Below are 22,064 nucleotides of genomic sequence, written 5' to 3' on the forward strand. Positions count from 1 at the left end.
TCTATGGCTGCTCTCAGGCCACAATGTTAAAAGCTAAATAGCTTCAACTAGGACTATATGGCCTGCAAAGCCTAACATTTTTACTATTTGGCCCTTTACAGAACAAGCTTGACAATGCCTGTTTTAGAAGGAAAATTGTTGGTCAATCAATATAGTCAAATGCTGCATAGAGCTAGAGGATGATTAGAAGTAGAAAAACACTACGGAATTTGGAGAAGAGGTGATAGGTTACTCTTCAATTTTCTATATTATGGTGGGATTACAAAACGGACTTTAAGAGAATAGATGGAAGAGTTGAATCATATACACATCAGAAAAAGAACAAGAGGTTGGTTGGTAGCTAGGAAAGGTTGCAAGAGAAACAACGCCATACAGTCTATCCACTTGTCTAGAGACCACACTCTGCTTGTTGGGCTTAGCTATGACTATAGGGCCTGGAGCTGTGAGTCAATTTCATCAAGGACATGGGAGAAAGAGAACTGTTGTACCAGTGGTACTTGAGTAAATGTATTCAAGTACATTTCCTGCACCTTATGCCATTGTGGTATAATTGCCTATAGTACAGCATGTTACTATACTGTAGCATTACTGTATCATTACTGCACTATAGGCAATTATATAAATATATCTAAGCAAAGAAAAGGTACAGTAAAAATACAGTATAAAAGATACAAAATGGTGCACCTACATAGCGCACTTACCATGAATGGAGCTTGCGGGACTGGAAGTTGCACTTGTGAGTCAGTGAGTGAGTGGTGAGTGAATGTGAAGGCCTAGGACATTACTGTACGCCACTGTAGACTTTAAGATACTCTACACTTAGGCTATGCTAAATTTATAAAACAACATTTTCTTTCTTCAATAATGAACTCATCTTAGCTTACTGGAACACTTTCACTTTATAAACTTAAAAAAAAATTTAAACTTTTTGACTCTTTGGTAATAACATAGCTTAAAACAGAAACACATTGTGCAGCTATACAATATTTTTTCCTTTGTTAAAAATTTATTTTTATTTGACAGATAATAATTGTACATATTCCATTTTTCTTTATATCCTTATTCCATAAGCTTTTTTCTATTAATTTTTTTGTTTTTACTTTTTAAGCTTTTTGTTAAAAATAAGACAAAAACACACACATTAGGCTAGGCCTACAAAGGGTCAGGATAATTAAGAAGTTACTAGGTGGTAAGGATTTCTCATCATTTATTTCATTGTAATCTTATGGGACTACCATCATCTATGTAGTCCATCTTGACTGATATGTTGTTATGTGACATATGACTGCATATATAAATATGTGCATATACACCTATGTAGCATATATGAGGCTGGTGCAAAAGTAATTGCGGTTTTTGCCATTACCGCAATTACTTTTGCACCACCTAATACATATTAAATCATTCAGTAATTTTGGTTGCTGAGGCTTACATTTATGTCATTCAATGATCATTACGTTCATTATACTGCCTTTGAACTATCTCCGATACAGTTTAGCATTATTAAAGATTAACAATGTCCAAGTCGTTTTTTGTTAAATTTTTAAAATTAAAAAACTAAAATTATCCATATATATTCCAATAGTTTACTAACCAAAGTACTTCATTTTGGACCATGCAATAATACAATTAACCACCAGCCTGGGCAACATGGTGAAACCCTGTCTCTATTAAAAATACAAAAACTAGCTGGGCGTGGTGACGCGCATCTGTAATCCCAGCTACTAAGGTTGGGGTCTGTGGAGGGAGGATCGCTTGAGCCCAGGAGTTGGAGGCTGCAGAGAGCCAAGATCGTGCCACTGCACTCCAGCCTGGGCCACATAGCGAGATCCTGTCTCAAACAAACAAACAAACAAACAAACAAACAGAAAAACCAATTAACCATATATAGTCACCTAGTGACTTCCAAAGAGTACAATTTAGCCATTAGTGAAGAGGAATCTACTTTCACCTGTGTTCTTTTGATCACACTCTCCCTACTCACATATTCGTGTATTCGCTCATCAAACCTTAATTGATTCCTTAACGTACACAAGGCAATGTTCCAGGGGCTAAAAATATCTCTCATAGCACTTGAAGTTTTGTCCACTGAACAAAGAATCTTATTTGACTAGTTTTAAAATAAAATAAAAACTGCCAGAGAATAGAATCGGAGGGAAGCTTTGGGGTAAAAAATACTTTTGAGAGAGAACTGTTCCTTTCTTCTCCGCTCATTTATTGCTATTGCTTCTCCTTGCTCTAGGAAGCAAGGTCATAATTCACAGCCACAGTGTATCCAAGCCTATCTTCCAGAGCATTCTTCCTGAAAAATGGCACTTACGCTTTATGCTACTATGACTGAATGGCTCTGTCTTTCTTTCTGAGTGAGCAGGCAAACCTTCTTAGGTGGGATGGAAAATACATTTCTATTCTTAGCATTATTAATTCTAATTCAGGAAGGCACAAAGAAAATGCCACTTTCCTTGTGCCGTAAGGACGTGCATACAGGGGAGACAGGAATTAAGTAATGAACAGGTCCCAAACAATGCCATTTGATGCTAGGCATCGAGATTTCTTCCTGTTTCTCAATGCTACTAAAACACCACAATGAGGTTTGTAATTTTATTCCTTGGGAAATTGATTCCTGTAAGCTTTTAGGACAGTAAGAATTGCCCAATCTTATGAAATATTCTACACCCCCCACCCCCCGCCCCCAACCAAGCCCTTCTGGTAACACAGACCAGATTGCTAGATGTCCTACTGGCAGCTGACCTTGTCTTGTGAACTCCAGTCAGTAGCCAAGGGAGAGAAGCATCAATGCTGTAAAATCTCTTTTCTATGCCTGCAAGCAAAAATTTTACAACATTTCTCCTTGATATGAAATCTCTGCTTGGACATCTGGCTTCACAGTGAGAAACTTTCAATACGCTAGCTTCAAAGAAAGGACTTAGCCCTGGTGGTGCAGTGATGCCAGAAGAATGTTCCACAGTCTCTTTAAAGAACTATTTCTAACGTTTCCCCAAATGAACTTCTGTGAGCTCAGTGGATAGTGCCAACTCACATTTAGATAACTTGGCTTTGGCATACAGCCTTTTGTGGGCATTGCCCCTGGAGTATACAAATTGTGTTCTTAGATAATACAGGCATACCGCGGAGATACTCCAAGTTCAGTTCCTGACCACTGTAATAAAGTGTATACCATGATAAAGAGAGTCTCACATATTTTTTTGGTTTCCCAGTGCAAATAAAAGTCATGTTTACACTATACTATAGTCTATTAAGTGTGCAATAGCATTATGTCTAAAAGAACAATTAAAGTTTAATTAAAACTTTCTTATTGCTAAGATATGTTAACAATCATCTGAGCCCCCAGAGAGTCCTAATCTTTCTATTGGTGGAGGATCTTGCTTTTGATGCTCATGGCTGCTGACTAATAAGGGTGGTGGTTGCTGAAGGCTGGGGTGGCTGTGGCAATTTCTTAAACAAGATAAAAATAAAGTTCACTGCACCAATTGACTTGCTTTCACAGAAGATTTCTCTGTAGCATGCAATGCTGTTTGATTTAACCACAGTAGAATTTCTTTGAAAATGGGAGTCTATCTTCTCAAATCCTGCCACTGCTTTATCAACTAAGTTGATATAATATTCTAAATCCTATGTTGTCATTTCAGCAATGTTCACAGCATCTTCACCAGGATTAGATTCCATCTCAAGAAAACATTGTCTTTGCTCACCCATAAGAAGCAACTCTTCATTCAAATTTGGTCATGAGGTTGCAGCAATTCGGTCACATCTTTAGGCTCCATTTCCAATTCTAGTTCTCTTGCTATTCTACCACATCTGCAGTTACTTCCTCAAAGTCATTCGTGAAAGTTGGAATCAACTTCTTCCAAACTCCTGTTAATGTTTATATTTTGACCTCCTCCCATGAATCAAAAATGTTCTTAATGGCTCTAAAATGGTGAAGCCTTTCCAGAAAGTTTTCAATTTACTTTGCCCAGTTCCATCAGAGGAATTACCATCTATGGCAGCTACAGTCTTATGAAGTGTATTTTTGACATAAGAAGACTTGAAAGTTGAAATGACTCCTGGATTAATGAGCTGGAGAATGGATGCTGTGTTAGCAGGCAAGAAAACAACATTCATCTCCTTGTACATCTCCATTAGAGCTCTTGGGTGACCAGGTGCATGGTTAATCAGCAGTAATTTTTTTTAAAGGAATCTTTTTTTTCTGGGCAGGAGGTCTCAATAGCAGACTTAAAATATTCGTGAAACCATGCTGTAAACCAAGCTGCAGTGCAGCCTTTCTTGTTCCACTGAAAAAGCACAGGCAGATTAGATTTAGCATCATTCTTTAGCATCCTAGGGTTTTTGGAATGGTTAATGAGCCCTGGCCTTAGTCACCAGCTGCACTTGCCTTGAACAAGAGAGTTAGCCTGTCCTTTGTAGTTTTAAAGCTTCTCTAGTAATAAAAGTCCTAGATGGCATCTTCTTCCAACAGAAGGCTGTTTCATCTACACAGAAAATCTGTCATTTAGTGTAGTCACCTTCATCAATGACCTTAGCTAGATCTTCTGGGTATCTTGCTGTAGCTTCAGCACTTGCTGCTTCACCTTGCATTTTTATGTTATGGAGATGGCTTCTTTCCTTAAACCTTATGAACAAACCTCTGCTAGCTTCAGCCTTTTCTTCTGCAGCTTCCTCACCTCTCTCAGCCTTCACAGAATTGAAGAAATTTATGGCCTTTGCTCTGAATCAGACTTTGGCTTAAGGAAAGGTTGTGGTTAGTTTGATCTTCTACTAGACTACTACAATTTTCTCCATATCATCACAAAGCTGCTTTGCTTTCTGCCATTCATGTGTTCACTGGAGTAGCACTTTTAATTTCCTTCAAGAACTTTTCCATTGCATTCACAATGTGGCTGTTTTGTACAAGAGGCCTAGCTTTGGGCCTGTCTCGGCTTTCAACATGCCTTCCTCACTGAACTTAGTAATTTCTAGCTTTTGGTTTAAAGTTAGAGATGTGTGACTCTTCACTTGAACGCTTAGAGGCCATTGTAGAATTATTAATTGGCCTACGTCAATATTGTGTCTCAGGGAAGAAGGAGGCCCAAGGAGATGGAGAGAGATGGGGGAATGGCTAGGAAGTGGAGCAGTTAGGATACACACAACACTTATTGTTTGTTGTCTCCCATGGGTGCAGTTTGTGGCACCCCAAAACAATGACAATAGTAACATCGACGATCACTGATAACAGATTACCATAACAAATATAATAATGAAAAGGTCTGAAATATTGCAAGAATTACCAAAATGTGACACAGAGACACAAAGTGAGCACACGCTGTTGGAAAAATGGTGCCAATAGACTTGACACAGAGTTGCCACAAACCTTGAATTGTAAAAAACACAATGTCTGTGAGGTGCAATAAAATGAAGTGCAATAAAACAAGGTGTGTCTGTATATACAAGGCGCACGATATTTTTTTAGAATCTGCATAATTAGGCAAAATATATGACGGTTACCACAAGATCTGAGTTCTCTCCCCATATCTGCTATACCATTACAAAATATTTATGAGCTTGCTGCCACTAAAAATAAAATGACATGAGAATAAATGACACTATTTGTTATCAGAACCTTTTATGATTTATGAGGGAACATCATTCATTTATTCTGTGTATTTCCAGCACTTCCATTGAAACAAACATTGCACTAAAGCTTGCTCTCAAAAACCTCACAGTCTAGTTGGTGAGAAAGACAATTCATCTAAATACAGGTCCACAATGTTCTATCTGCAATCCTGAAATCCAAAAGTCCTCCGAAAAACACAAATTCTTTTTGAAAGTCTGCAGTTAACTTCTTTGGGAACAAAACCTGACTGATGTTGGGTGGGTACTTAAAATCTCTACTTGTCTCATTCACTGGGGACACTCACACATTTCACTATTCCTGTATGTGTCTGAGTAGACTGTGCTGTCCCAGTACCCACTGCAGATACAGCACAAGCACCACTTTCCTAGAACCTGCAGATTCGGACTGGGTGAGGGATTATGGGTCAGCATTGTAATACAGCAAACACTTCATTAGAGGGATGAACGAGGTTGGCATGAGTTTCTCACTCTGATGCTTCGCAGAAAAGATGACCTTAAGTCAAAGGGAAAGGACACTTTACATAGAACTTGTGGGCATTTCCCATGGGGCATGGGATCATAGAGAACATGGCATCTATGTTGAGCACTGGCAGCTGATGAGGGAGACTGGAGGGTGATGTCTAGACAAGTGGTTCTCCAAGTATTGGGTTTCAGGATTCCTTTCCACTCTTACAAACTGACAACCCCAAAGAGGTTTTGTATATGTGGATTACATCTACTGAGTTTATCATATTACATATTAAAACTAAGAAATATTAAAACATTTTACTCATTAAAATAGTAATACACTCATTATGTGTAAACATAAATATAATATTTTAATAGAAAAATAACTATTTTCCAAAGCAAAAAACATTAGTGAGACAACTAGCTATGTTTCATTTTTTGCAAATCTTTTCAATGTCTGATTTGATAGAAGGAAGCTGATTCTCAAATATGCTTCTGCATTCAATCTCTTGCAAGATGTTACTTTGATTGAAGAACAGGAAGAAAATCTAGTCTCACACAGATAAGAAGTTAGAAAAGGGAGGAGTATTTTAGTAGCCTTTTTAGATGACTGTGGATATTTTTGTTACTATGCCAAAACTTGACAAGTGGTAGCTTCTTAAAAGTTAGTTGCAATGTGGAATCTGAAACTCTATCAGTGAGCTTTTCATACTATTACACTAACATCCATTGGTCTCTTTTGTATTTTGAATGGATCTTTTACTCAGGCATGGTTTTGTAACATCAGGTGTTTGTCATTTGGAAAACATGGTTCTGTGAGTTATACAAATCTTCCAAATGTTGATACACTTCATTCTCTTCCTTCCCCTTTCTTCCCATTCACATCACTGATAATATCACTGATCTTATCAGAAAAGTCTGTAAGTATTGTGAGGCTGTCAGGCTCACAGTGGTGGTATTAGTTTTCCAAAATTCTAATTTTGGCTTGAAAGCTTAAATTTTATCATTAGCAACAATATAGTCAGTTGTTACCCTTGAAATGCCAGGCTTGTTTCATTTCATTCATTTTCAAGAAAACATCTGCCAAATACTCAAGTGTGAATAAGCATAGCTTGCCTGTCAATCGTTCTTTCAGAGTGACTAGAGTTCAGCTCATACTCATACAGACACAGAACTACTTTTCTCTAAGACAGCCATCCTACTTCAGTATGCAGCAGAAGTGCTTCATGTGTACTTCCTACTAATATTAAAAGAGATGTATCCTCAAGGTTTGAGATTTAACAAAATCAATACAGACGCTCTTCAACTAAGATGGTGTTAAGTCTCAATAAACCCAATGTAAGTAGAAAATATCGTTAAGGTGAAAATGTACTTAATATCCTGATTAACCTATCGTAAAGTTGAGAAATTGTAAGTTGAGCCACTGTAAATCAGGGACCATCTGTATATTTTATTGCTTTTTATTTTTAACCATAAGTACATGGTAGTGAAGAAAATAATGACTAGTCATATGGTTTCATGTTAAAGCCTTGTTTTGTGTGAAGCCACCAGCAGTTTTACCCACCACTGCTTCTATATCATCTGTGTAAGTATCAATATAGTAAAAAAGGAAAGTGATATCTTTGTGTTATTATGAAAATAGTTTGACCTTGTGGGGCCATTGTAAAGGTCTCAGGGACTCATCGGAGTCTGCAGAGAATACCTTAAGAGCTGCTGGTTTAGATCATAAAGTGTTTTGTATGCCATATTGACAAGTATAGGTTTTATCCTGTAGGCAATGGAAAGCCATTGATGAATTTTAAGAAAAAACAACATGCCCATATTTGTGTTTTAGAAAAGTTACCTTATCAGTAGTGTGAGGCATAGATTTGAGAGGGTCGAGTTATTGGCAGTGATTCTAGATAACGGTGATTGTGCTAGGCAAGGTCAAAGATGATGATGATCTGACCTAGAAGGTAGGATCTAGTGATTGGGGAGTGGGGTATGAGTTTGGAGATATTTAGGAGTTTTCTCTAGGAACTGACCTATGAGAGGTAAGGGAAGGAAAGAATTAATTCAGGGGGATTTCTAGGGAATCTGACTTCCGTGAGTAGGTGGATGATGGTGGTACTTTAATTCAGATAACCAATACAAGAAGAAGAGCAGGCTGGGGCTGGGAGAAGAGCAAGAGGAAGATAAATTCAGTTTATGACAGGTCTAGATTGTACAGTCTATGGTCCATCCAAATGGAAATGCCCAGTAGTAGTCAGAAATGTGGATTGAGGGCTCGGGAGAAAAGTTTGAATGGTGATGAAAATTCAAAATTCATTTGTCTGGAAGTTAACATGAAGGGATAAGATTGTCCAGGGACAATCCAGTGTATATAGAGAAAACAAAATAGGCCCTAACTAATACCATTATTTCAGTGCAAAAAAGAGGAGACGGGAACAAGAATGGGAAAGAGGGGTTCCGAAAGGTAGATGCCCTAGGAAAGTGCTGCCATAGAGCTAAGGAAGTTTTTAGAGGCTAGTCACGTGCAGATTAGATCGTTGTTCACAGATGTTCATGGTCTTCTAACTAGAGTTAGTATGTAATTTCCCTGCCTCATTGACGTGGACAGAAATGAGGCTGAGGATGCAGTGATTTCTTTCAACCCATCCTCTTGCACTTCTGTAATCTACCATTAACAGGATATTCTGGACAACTACTAGTCCAAGCTGACTGTACAGACGTCTAGAGCTGGCCTGAATCCGATCTAAAGCCTGGAGTCAAACCCAGTCAGTCAATGCACATTCTGAATTTGAGCCACAACAGCGACCCGCAGACATGTTCCAAGAAAAATAAATGTGAGTGAAAGTCACTGAGTCTCCAAAAGTGTTTGTTAGGCAGCATTATTGTGGTAATATCTGAGCAGCAGAAGATCCTTGTTAAATGTTATAAAGAAGTCAAATAGACTTCTCAAGATTAGATAGTAGATTGAATGTCCCTCTCCCAACACCAAATAAAATGAGTAAAGAAGAGTAAAAGCTAGCAAAAATGCACCAACAGAACAATATCGGGTGGTAAGGTAGACATCACACAAAAAACCATCAAAAACCTGGGGTCAAGGAAAGAAATGTAATTCTGGAGCACAGTGAAGAGTTGCACAGGGGCTCAACTTCAAAACTTGCCCATGTCCCTAGGATCATTATGTTGTTATGAGTCAAAATCCTGAGAATTCTCAATACTATCACCAAATCTGGAGAGAAGCAAATGGCATGGCAGCCTCATTTTTTCCTCTTCTGGCTGAGAGTAGGGGAGATGGATGTGGTAGAAAAACAGATAAATATCAGGGCTGGCTACCTCTGACGAAAGGACTTCAGAGATATACACCAAATTGGGATCATTACAAACTCAAAGGAATAGAAGATGCCGCTTCCATGTAGGTAGTGTGAACCCTGAAACACACTTAACATAATCTCAAAGCGAGAACAGTCAGTTCAGCCAGATGCATGCTGGCTTGTGCGCCAGCTCTGCCTTCTCCTTCCCTCAGGTCAGAGAACACACAGAGACACTACAAGTCAGTTTCACTTACAAGGAGAACCACTATGCTTCAGAACCATTTGCTATTGAATACTGAACATGTAGACATATCTCAGTCGCTTACTGAATTTATCCTGGTTAATCTACTAAACTTACATGAGAAAGACTTCTTCAGGAATGCCTCAGAAAATGCAAATCACTTCTACGGAGGTGCATTCAGTCTATGTCTGCTGGTCTGCAGACAGAAAAGTCTGCGGGGTCATGTCTGCTGGTCTGTCTAGCCCAGGCTTCTCATAGCAACCTTAAATGCTCGATGAGCCGTGTTTACACATAGGAAGAAAATGTGAACAGGAACACCGCACCCATGTAACATGCCATTCAATCATACAGGTTAGCCAGAAGACATTCTTAAACATGAAAAAACTCAGGGAAGACAGCACCATCCAATCAATTAAGAAACAAATCAAAGTAAAAACTGTGGGAATGGAGCCACTATGGTAAAAGGCCTAGTATAAACACTGCATAGATTGAAATATAGCATGAGAATTAAACTATAGGATATGGTTTAAAAATTGTGAATATCATAAACCCGGACAGTGTGAAAATACTACTACTATCCAAGGTAGGAGGTGGCAGGGAAGGGTTATGGCAGAAAGTATGAGGGTGCAAAAGTACACGTTTTTCAGCCAAAATCAACATGTTCTGTCCAAAAATTCAACAATTCCTCTGTTTTACTCTAGTTTCTTTTGTCTGTTGAATTAAAGTAGAATTAAAGTAAAATTAAAGATTTTTCTAAAACAAAAAAAAAAATCAATAGTATTCATTTCAAAAGCCTACTCGGCTTTCTGTTCTTTTTCCCTTATACATAGTAGGATATCAGAAATAATGTTTACCTTAATTCTATGGTGGTTATTTCTGGGTGATAGGATTTGGGGTGACTTTAAAAACTGTTACTGTTTTTTATTCTTGCATTTTAAATTATTTATAAATGAGCATATGACATTTCTACTACTTCAAAAACAAGAGAATAGATTTTCTTTATAAAAAAAGACGGATGCAAATATGCCACGATGTTAATTAATGTTGATTATAGGTAGTAGCAATATAGATATTTTCCTCTTTGTACTATTTTGTATAGTTGAGGAATAAATGGGAGATAAAAACCGGACCTTTAGTATAGACTACTGTGGTAGATTTAAAATGGTCTCAAAATCTATGCCATTCCTCCCACTATTTCTCCTCTCCTAGATTGGCCACTATTTCTCCTCTCCTAGATTCTGGGCTGGCCCTATGACCTATCTTGATCAATCGAATGTGGTGGAAGTGACTTTGTGAATATTCCTAGGGCAGGGCTTAATGGAAATACAGGTTCTGCTTTTACCCCTTTTAATTATTTCTCTTTGACATCAGCTACTAGGTGAAAAGTCTGATTAATCTGTTAAAAAGGCCATATGGCATGGGCCTGAAACCAGCTCAGACATTCCAACCCCAGCCAAGCTTTCTGCTGAATGTAACCTCATGAGGCACCCCAGCCAATGCCACACATTGAGTAGATGAACCACCCAGCTGATCCCTGCCCAAATTTCTGATCCAAAGAATTATGGGCAGATAGATATTGCTCTAAGCCATCAAGTTTTTGGGGTAGGCAGTGGTGATAATTCTTTTGAAAGGCGTGACTTTGAATATAAGGAGTGGGCTAAGGCAGTAAATAAGTGATAAAGAAGATTTTTTTGCTCTTGATTTTTAAAAGATAGGGTGTTACAGCATAAAAGATCTACTCTTGCCGGGTGTGGTGGCTTATGCCTGTAATCCCAGCACTTTGGGAGGCTGAGGTGGGCAGATCACCTGAGGTCAGGAGTTTGAGACCAGCCTGGCCAACATGGTGAAACCCCATCTCTACTAAAAATACAAAAATTAGCCAGGCATGGTGGTGGGCACCTGTAATGTCAGCTACTTGGGAGGCTGAGGCAGGAGAATTGCTTGAACCTGGGAGGCGGAAGTTGCGGTGAGCTGAGATCGTGCCACTGCACTCCAGCCTGGGCAACAGAGCAAGACTCCATCTCAAAAAAAAAAAAATCTACTCTTATGAATTTTGTTCGTTTGTGTAACTCTTTTTACACTAAAGGAATTCTGTTTTCTAAAAGACCTTACTTCATCTGTTGTTTCTTGGACAGTGAGGATCATGCCTGCTGTTAGTCTCACCTACCACTATTCCCATAATGTTCAATGGATTTCTTCAGGCTGGTAGCTTTTCCCTTTTTACCAAACAATTTTTATTGCTTCTCTGTGCAAAAGTGCTATTATAGTTTAAATATAGATAAAATTAAAAAATCATAAATTCTACCACTCAGAGATATCCATTAGTAAAATTTTGATATAATTGTAGTCTTTTTTTCTCTTGAGTTATACTTTAGTTTTGCAAAAATGAGCTCATATCTATATGTTTTGGGATGTGCATTTTCACTGAAAAATATCATGTGAACATTTTCAATATCCTTAAATATGCTCTCCAACATCATTTCCTATAGTGCACAGTTTTCAGTGTATTTGCTATAGTTAAAAATATAGAAAGGATATAGAGAATGCTGGTGTTGCAGGTACCTGTCACATAAGAGGAGCTGAATAAATAACTATTGACTGAAAGGATGAAAGCTAGAACAAGCATCTTTTTGATTAGCTAAAGCTTAGTGCGATTATTAATTGCCACCTTTGGGCAAATTCTGAAAATGGTCAAAGGCTAGGTATATCTCTCAGGCAATTTAATAATGATAGGTATTGCCAAATTACCCTTAAGAAATGTTTTATCAAGTTATATTGCACCTGACTGGTGACCCTTTAAGTGGGTTTCAGTATACCTCAAATTTTCTCTAGAATTACTTTAATGATTTATCTGCAGAAGCATTATTATAAGCTCTGACAGAATGAGTACTAGGTTTACTCTCTGTCTCCATTCTTGATCACCAGCTTGAAAGAGGTCAGTTCATCATCAACCCAGAAGTGGAGTGAAGTATGTCTCACAATTAGCATGCATGCTACTTTTACGGCATTATTGAATATATCTGCAGACAAATGTATTTGGTCCCAGAAAATCAAGCCTCATAGTGGCTGTGCCTCTCTCTGAGTATCAATATCTATTCATGTACCTAAATCTATGTGTACAAAACACTTAAATATAATCAGAATGTCCAAATCAAACACCTGTTGCAAAAATGTTTTATCATTCATGCAGAGAGAAGAATAGAATGAGAATATCTATCTAGGTTCATTTTGGCACTTGGTCATTTGACTCACTTTCATGGACAGAATGTAGTACACTGGGGTATGGTATAATAGTTAATAGTTGAGGCTCTCAAGTAAGACAGATTGTGGCTTGAAACTGCCTCTGCCAACTGTTCAGCAGGATGATCTTGGGCTAGTTATTTAACCTCATGGTCACAGTTTCCCCATTTGTAATATGGGGATGACAGAAATACCTTCCTCATGAAGATTACCATAAGGCTTAAATGAGATAATGGAACATGAGATGAATGAAAATGGCAGAGCCTGGAACATAGTACATGATGAGTAAATATCAGCTATTATTCACAGTATTTTTTGTGATGTAGCCTTAAAGAGCCAAGGCAATGAACGCTAATGAATCAATTACCTTAGCAACTTTAATGTAGGTTAGTAAAAAAAAAAGTCATTTACTTTATGTATAATCTAAGTGAGTGAATCAAAACTTAGCTATATCTTACCTATATTGTAATTTTAATTTTTTTCAGGTAACATATGGTACATATGGTTTTTATATATATTATAAAACTGTAAGAATTAATAACTAAATTATTATTAAATAATTTAAAAATTAATTTAAAAATTAAATAATTAAAATTGTAAGAATTAGTTTAAAATGAGCAACTGTACTAATTATAATTCTTTCAAGATTTTTTTTAATCATCAAGAAACAATACCAGAACTATGTTGTCAGGAGTATATTCATATTTTCCATTTTTGCTTATATTTAGATTTGATTGTTCATTTAAAATTTGGATATTACCTACCACTTGGTATTTGGACATAAAGTGAAACAGAAATGCACTTAATATGTAAATTTCATAGAACTAAAACAATTTAAACAAAATATGCAATGCAATTTATGTGAAGCAAAACAGTTATATACATCAATGGAGGTACTTCCTGTGCATTTGTAAATGAAAAAAACTTGAAAGATGTTTTTAAACCACCAGAATATGAAAAAAAAATCTCTCTTTTTTTTTTGGTCTTATAACACAGGTAGAGGAAATAAGCTTGCAGGTGGAAATACATAGGGAAAATGTCATTAAAAAAAAAAAAGTCCTCAATGGTAAAGTGAAGAGGCCAGATGTAATGGCCTTGAAGGTTTTATCCATCTGTTAAGGCTTTTTATTCTATCTAGTGTTGTCTCAGCTTAAAGGGAATATATAAAAAGCAACTGACATTAACACTAACTCTTCCCAACGTTACTCAGATTGCCTTCAATAGGCTATAGAAAAAGAAGATGCAGAGGTGAGGCAGGAAAGGGCAGCTGTAAAACCCAAATTTTTCTTTTATTGTTCTTTGCTTTGTATGATTACTCCACACGCTTTAAGTACTGTTATGTCAAACTAAAGTCGCTGAAAAATAATCTTTTGCTGGGAATTCTTTAAAAATTTTTTGTTCTCTTTTAAGCCTTATTTATAAAGGTTTCCAGATGCTTATCCTCACACATTAAACCCAGTATGATGTAGACACATACAATAATATTCACTGCTATGAAGCCAAGAAAAAACTACTTGAAGATCTAACTGCCTATCACTGAAAGAATCGGGGTCCAGAGAATTTTCTGGTGCTATTAAGGGTGTGATTCTCTGAAGTCATTTGGAAACAACCTAGTTTCTCAGCAGCAACACATCTATCCTGTACTGTGTCAAAGCACATCAAATGGTTGGCATTCCAAGCTTCGAACAGGTTATTTCTCATTATGCGAATACATAATGAAAGGATGTGGGCAAAGAACAGAATGCAAATTGGAAGCTGACTTCTGACTTTAACAGCCAGCAGTGCTGGGCTCAAACAGTCATTCTAATTTCAAGAGACAATTCCAAAGTGGTTCTCAAGAGAAAGGACAGGGTATTTTTAAAATATTTGTTCAATGTGAATGGATTGGGCTTGCCAAAAATGACTTTTTATGCTGGCATGCGATCTCTTAGAGGGAAGTCAGCCTGAGTCACTGGATACATCAAAGGTAGAGTCCAGTGAATGGAATTACTGCAGGCTGTGTGAACAAGCCAGATACCCGCATTCATCTGCCCACTGCTGGGATTTCAGCCCTCCTTTTAATTACGTTAAAGCAGCTGGTACCACTGGTTACTGAAGTCTTCAGATTACCTTGATTGCTTGGTCATTATCTCTAATCAGCTGCTTCTTCTCATCTTCAAACTTTTGTCTAACATCCTGGAGCCGCCTTTCTGCAGCAAGCTGCTGCTGGCTGTTCTCTTCTTTCAGAGAGGAAATGGTTGTCTGAAGTTCTGCTATGATCTAAAATGAAAACAGCATGCTATAACTTCAAATTCTTCTGGGAGAGGCATCTATTTTATATGTATTGATGCTTAACAAAAGAAAGGATTTGACAAAACTCTATTCCACAAATTAAATATTTTCAATTAACATATCACACACTATAATGCATGAAATGCCACACAATAAAAGACTTTAATAAAAATGTGAATGGTGAACAACTGCTGAACCAAATATACTTGGAAGACGTTTCCACTCTAACATTCCACAATATTTACTCATCAGAAGAAAGAACATCTGTGATCTCAAAAATATGAGAAGTGTCAGATTTTATTTTACTGAGAAATATACTTATTAGAATGAGAAAAGCTATTCTGCTTTTCATAATACTTTGAACTGTAATAACCAAAGAAAACAGAGTTTATTCTTCAGTCACCTAATTCTATACAGTAATTTTTGGGAATTCACTAATGTTTGTGTATTGTGTTTAACACTTTAAGTTCTTATGTCATTTACTACTGTGAAACAGGTATTATTATTGCCTATCTTTTATTATTTTTTTTAATTTTAATTTTTTTTGAGATGGAGTTTCGTTCTTGTTGCCCAGGCTGGAGTGCAATGGCGTGATCTTGGCTCACTGCAACCTCCACTTCCTGGGTTCAAGTGATTCTCCTGCTTCAGCCTCCCGAGTAGCTGGGATTACAGGTGCCCGTCACGATGCCCAGCTAATTTTTTGTATTTTTAGTAGAGATGGGGTTTCATAATGTTGGCCAGGCTGGTCTCGAACTCCTGACCTCAGGTGATCCACCCACCTCGGCATCCCAAAGTGTTGGGATTACAGGCGTGAGCCACTGTGCCCGGCCTGCCTATCTTTTATAAATGAGGACACAGAGGCACAGAAAGAGGACAAATATCTTACGTTGTTGAAAATGACATCCAACTAAAGAGACAGGCAGGATTTGAACCATGCAGTCAGACCAATCACTGCACTAATTGGGTCCTTTAACCTGCCGACTTTATGGGTTTTTTTGTGGTTTTTTTTTGTTTGTTTGTTTGTTTGTTTGTTTTGAGACGGAGTCTTGCTCTGTTACCCAGGCTGGAGTGCAGTGGCGCAATCTTGGCTCAATGCAACCTCCACCTCACGGGTTCAAGTGATTCTCCTGCCTCAGCCTCCCGAGTAGCTGGGACTACAGGCCACCACGCCTGGCTAATTTTTGTACTTTTAGTAGAGACGAGTTTCACCATATTGGCCAAACTGGTCTCGAATTCCTGACCTTGTGATCTGCCCGCCTCGGCCTCCCAAAGTGCTGGGATTACAGGCGTGAGCCACCATGCTTGGCCACTCCGTTATGTTTCTTTAAAACAAGGTTTTGGTATTGCAGGGAAGTTGATACCTCCAAACAGGTTGTCTTCTTCCTAACTCATGGATAGTTATTTTGGTTTACATGGTGCCATTTTCATTCACTCCTGTAGTATTCCCTGCATTTAAGAATCTGTTCTCTCCAGACAGCGTTCTTCTAACTTCTCAAATTAACCATCTGATGAGAAACTTTTATATTTAATTGGCCTTCTGAGAGCACTGTCCTTCCTTTGGTTTGGATGTATCCATTTCCTTGCAAATTCAATAGTGATGACTTTTTAAAAGCAGGAAATAGTTGTTTCTTCTAATAAAAGAAACAACATTAGACCCACGTTAGAATATAATTCTTTTGGTCCTAAGCAGAGGGGAGGGCAGTTGGTGAGAAACTCTGGACAAGTTATCTTTCTTGAAGCTCAGTTTTTCCAACTATTATTTGGTGACAAAACAAGATTACAGCATTATAAGGTAATAAATAGAAACTGTCTGGAGTCCCCCAGAAGCCAAATGCTATAGAAATACTAGTTGTTACTACTGAATAAATAATAGCATCTTGACAATAAAATATGGAGTATTTATGCTTTGAGAAGTGAGCAAATTCACTATACCAAAGTTTGACACTTGGAATTTGTCAATAATCAAATATTTAGCCGATTGTGAAATGACAAAATATATAATAACAACATGTCAATATTATTACATGCCAACTTCAGCCTTCTGCTATGAGTGGAGGCATTCATTTACTGAGAATGAAGATGTTTTCATCCATTTTCTGAATTTTGATTAAATATTGTTTCCATTCTGGCATCAATTCAATTAATTCTCATAGCACTTCTGTGAAACAGGAAAGGTTAAATTCTCATAGTAAATGTCAAAAATTGATGCACAGAACAATCAACTCACAGTCACAGAGCCAGAGGAGCCAGGGATAAAAAAGAGTCAGATTTCCTTGGCCTAATATGAAATTTAAGATTGATCTTTTATGAGAACATGGGGCCAAATAGTAAAAAACAACTTACTATTTCAATGTTTTAAGCTGAGTAAACTATAACTTTGTAGAAGTGGGTTTAATTCTGGAGAGAGAAGGAGGGCAAGACAGAGAATGACAGAGAGAGGGTGTGTGTGTGTGTTTAGTTCTGCGCAGTTTAACACATGTATAGATTCATATATCCACAACTGCAGTCATGTGATATATTTTTAAAGTACAAAGTAATTTTTTCTTTAAAAAATACTAAGATTAAGACTAGCTTGTAACTGACCAAAGAATAAAGATAAAAATATCCTGGGATACTTCAAACGGTCAAAGGCCATGGAACAGGGACATTTCTCATTTTCAGAACATTTAGGACAAAATAATTCAGGTTTTGAGGCGGCCGGATCACCTGAGGCCAGGAGTTCGAGACCAGCCTGGCCAACATGGCGAAACCCCGTGTCTTCTAAAAATACAAAAAATTAGCTGGGTGTGGTGACACATGCCTGTAATCCCAGCTGCTAGGGAGGCTGAGGCTGGAGAATCACTTGAACCCGGGAGGCGGAGGCCGCAGTGAGCCAAGATTGCGCCATTTCACTCCAGCCTGGGCAACAACGGTAAAACTCTATCTCAAAAAAAAAAAAAGAAAAGAAAAAAATGCAGGTTTTGGAAAGGACTACAAGTGAAGTCCAGGATGTTCTAAGAAGGACGTGCTTGCTTTTGTGTGGAAAATAAAACCTTACATTCTTTGGGGGAATAAGGAGAGATTCCTCTGGGGAAAATAATGAGATTATTTTTGGAAAGATATTTTTAAAACTTAGGAAGGCGATATAAGGGGGAGAATGTTAAAACACTTCAGGTGAAACACTTGGCTAGATAAATAGATAAATTATTTGGTTGAAAAGACTCACAGGTGATATGGATATGGAACAGTAACTAAAATAAGGATAATTAAAAAAACAAGATTTAATACTTTAGGATTGAGAAATAATCATCATAATCAGATTAACATGCTTCAGGTAAGGAACAAAACTCTACTGGTTGTAGACCTAGAGTATAAGAAAATGGACTACTTTCTCCTTAGCTCAGTGTATGTAATAACTGGCACCCAGTTTAAGTGGTAGAACTATAATCATGGTAAGTAATAAAAAACCATCACCTGGCAAATTGAATTCAGATAACCTACCCTTCTCGTAGAATAATAATGTTAAAAGTTTCTAAGAAAAATGAAAGCTAATATATACAATCATAATCAAAACCCTCCAGTTTTGATTGAATCATAATTAAAAACCATAGAACAAAATGCTAGCACTCAGCTAAATGTTTATACTATATTAGTTTCAAAGAAAGAAGCGGATTAGAGAATTTTCATATGGATATTAAAAATTAGTATTTTCAGAAACAAAAGGAGAGCTATTTTGAGCTGATGGTGTAAGCATCCGAACTCATGAAAGTCATAATAGTTAATAATAATTGTTAAGCAATTAACGCTTTGCAAAAATGTTAGTGGTCTTAAAAAAAAAAAAAACAGGATCCTAAATAGGGGTTAGGATTTCATCTTCAACTCATTCTATTGCTTTTCAGATTGTAGTACAGTTTGAGACTTTTATAAAACTCTTCTTTAAAACATAATACAATAGAGAAGACAAGCCACTTAGGAAGCCATGCTTAGGAACGTTAGGTGAACACTGACACTCCTCACAAAATAAGTGGATGCCTTGTGCATTCTGGGTTGGCCCCCAGGAGGCTGGCATAGAGATGGGCACAGGGGTCATGTGGAATATTCGCAGGTACTAATATGCATCAGGCGTTGGGTAGTGTGGGACAGTGGTAGGAGACACTCGTCCCTTGGCAGCAGGCAAGCTCAACTGACATTCGAACTTCAGTCCTGCCCATGTTTCTAACTATGGACATTCTGGCAAAATGGCAGTATCTTTCCTTGAAAAATGGCCACTAGATGACTAGGCTGAGTGGGGAAAACTATATTAACATTGAAGAGGCAAGGTTAATACATAATCACTTATTATTTCAATGTTTTAAGCGGACTAAACTCCAGCACTCACCACCACTGCAGTGTATGCATCGTCTCCATTCTTTTCTTAAGATAAAAAAAAATGTGATTCTGATGGAAATGATATTTGGGGGCGTGCCCAGAGATGATGCAAACACTGCAGTGGTGGCAAGGGTGAGTGCTGCAGATCTCAGAACGGGGCATAGGTCTCAGGTGTGCCAAAGTTTCAGTGTACATGGTCTATTAGGTCCTACAGGCTTGATAAAATCATGAAAAGTAAGCAGCTTCCTCTAAAGGAGGAAAATCTTTAAAATATTTTCCAAATTTAATCTTATGCTCTCTGAGGTACCAACACATTCATTACTAATGCACTCATTTTCTTTTTTTCAGAGAGGGATTTTTAAAAACCCAATAGAGTTAAGCACTTTGCTTTTAGTGTTCTCATCAGCCTAATGATATATGAGTTAGAGATTCCAACAAACTATCACTTAAATATGGAGAGATCCAATCCACAGTCTTGTTTTATAATGCTCATTTTTAAATAATCTGACATGCTTCTCTGAACTGACTGGCATTGTAGACTAATGCTTCTCAAATGCCAGTTCACAGATATAAATATTTAGAAGTTGGCAAACAAAATATTATCAATGTAAGGTTATCATCCTAACTTTTATGAGAAGGATGGACTATCTTTTATTATATTACACCCTTTCTAAGATTTTTTTGGTGTTGCGCTGTCCCTTGATTAATGAAATGATGGTAATAGTATATGACAGCTGTTACTAGTTGCTTTTTCCTTCTCCACCTTCAAGTCTTTTCTTGGGAAAACAGTTAGCAACCCTGTGCCTCTCCAAGCTTTTCAGGGAGATTTTATCAACTTGTGAACACCCAAAAACATGGTGTCTGAAGCAATAATTTGTTCCACCTTCCAAACCTTTTTTCATTCTTCCCTGCTTCCTTTCCTCTTTCTCTATGGCAATTTTAGTGCTGATACTATAATAATTCACATTCGTTAAGTGCTTTAGGGTGTACTAGGTACTATACTGAACACATTTTTGGCATTGTTTTACTTAATAGTTAAAACCGTCCTATGAGGTTAGTACTGCTCCTCCATTTGACAAATGAGGAAATTGAATTCCAAAGAGGGCAGGTAACTTGCTCAAGGTCACGGAAGTGGTAGGGCTGGTATTCAAATCCAGGGGTGCTGGACTCCAGAGCTCAGGCTTTCTTCTGCATTAACTTACATTTAATTTGTTTTAACATCAACTAATCAGGCTTCTTCATACATTCCTTTAGATAAATACTCCTGTTTACACTCTCATTATTTAGGCATTTTTATTAGCTATCTTATATCTCACTCTCGGTCTGCTTCCCCCATTTAACATAAAGCGAAATAAGCAGGATGTTAGGATATGCCAACTGGGGATTTTTAATGTTTTAATTTAAACTTTAACTTTTGGCCTAAATAGATTTCTTTTGATTGCAAGAATCTTTTTCAGTGGATTAAAAGGATATTTCTCCATGTTCCTTCCTCAAGGAAGGGCTGGAATAATGGCAATCAAGACATAATCATCATTTCTTACATAAACGCATACGACTCTTCATTTGGACAAAGACTTTTTGCTTTTCTAATGGGATGTGAATTAGTAGAACTGAAATTTTAGGCCAGGTGCGGTGGCTCATGCCTGTAATCCCAGCATTTTGGGAGGATGAGGAGGGAGGATCACCTGAGGTCAGGAGTTCGAGACCAGCCTGACCAATATGGTGAAACCCTGTCTCTACTAAAAATACAAAAAATTAGCCGGGCGTGGTGGCAGGCGCCTGTAGTCCCAGCTACTCGGGAGGCTGAGGCAGGAGAATGGCGTGAACCCGGGAGGTGGAGCTTGCAGTGAGCCGAGATTGCACCACTGCACTCCAGCCTGGGCAACAGAGCAAGGCTCTGTCTCAAAAAAATAAAATAAAATAAAATAAAAGGAAAGGATTGGGCCAGGCTGGTAGTGTTAAGGTTAAGAACTTCCACTTTGAAGTCAGATCCAGACTGGGTCCTGGCTGAGTCACTTGCCAACTTGTGTGATCTTATCTCTCTGAATCTCAGTTTTCGCAAATGGAAAAATGGCACCAATAATAGTTCCTAATTCCAGAGTTATTGTGAAAGACTGAATGAGTCAACATGGTTAGTGCCCCATGAACATTAGATATTATTATCTTTTTGTTGTTGTTGTTACTACTATTATGTTGCATTATGTGGTAGTATGGTAAATTCTAGTTTACTACCAAATACCACTGTATATATATAATTCGTAAAAATATGAAGACAAGCTGATTTTAACAATCATTAGATATGCTCACAAAACCAAATGGCTTAACTTACCTACCTGCAAAGTAAAGATAAGTAGTATTTATTTGTTCTAGAATCACTTATACAAGTAAGGAATACTTGGAGTTCCTTAAATGATACTACTGGATATCACTATAATAACTTATGCTGAAAAAGTACTCTGAGCATCATATTTCAAATAGAGACAGGCATTCAATTATTGGCCTTTCTTATACTAAAACTACAACAGTAAGTACAAATAGCAAGTTATAGATGTAGGGACTTAGAATTCTCTTTTTCCTAAAAAGAG

At 37.5% G+C, this 22,064-nt stretch overlaps 1 protein-coding gene across 30 annotated transcripts in view; it reads right to left on the reverse strand.

Annotated features, from left to right (window-relative positions):
- CEP112 (centrosomal protein 112) overlaps positions 1–22,064 on the reverse strand; it is a 555,600-nt gene that overhangs the window by 92,233 nt on the left and 441,303 nt on the right. For 29 of the 30 annotated variants that reach the window (XR_010153365.1, XM_054670600.2, XM_024350558.3 and 26 more), the window contains one exon: positions 14,971–15,120. The exons of the other annotated variant lie outside the window; for it this stretch is intronic. Coding sequence is in view for 28 of the 29 variants with exons in the window: in XM_054670600.2 (XP_054526575.1) it covers positions 14,971–15,120 (150 nt within the window). In the remaining variant the exon portion in view is untranslated. The remainder of the gene's footprint in view (positions 1–14,970; positions 15,121–22,064) is intronic. 30 annotated transcript variants of the gene reach the window in all.

This window comes from Pan troglodytes, chromosome 19 (assembly GCF_028858775.2).
Source record: "Pan troglodytes isolate AG18354 chromosome 19, NHGRI_mPanTro3-v2.0_pri, whole genome shotgun sequence".
NCBI lineage: Eukaryota > Metazoa > Chordata > Mammalia > Primates > Hominidae > Pan > Pan troglodytes.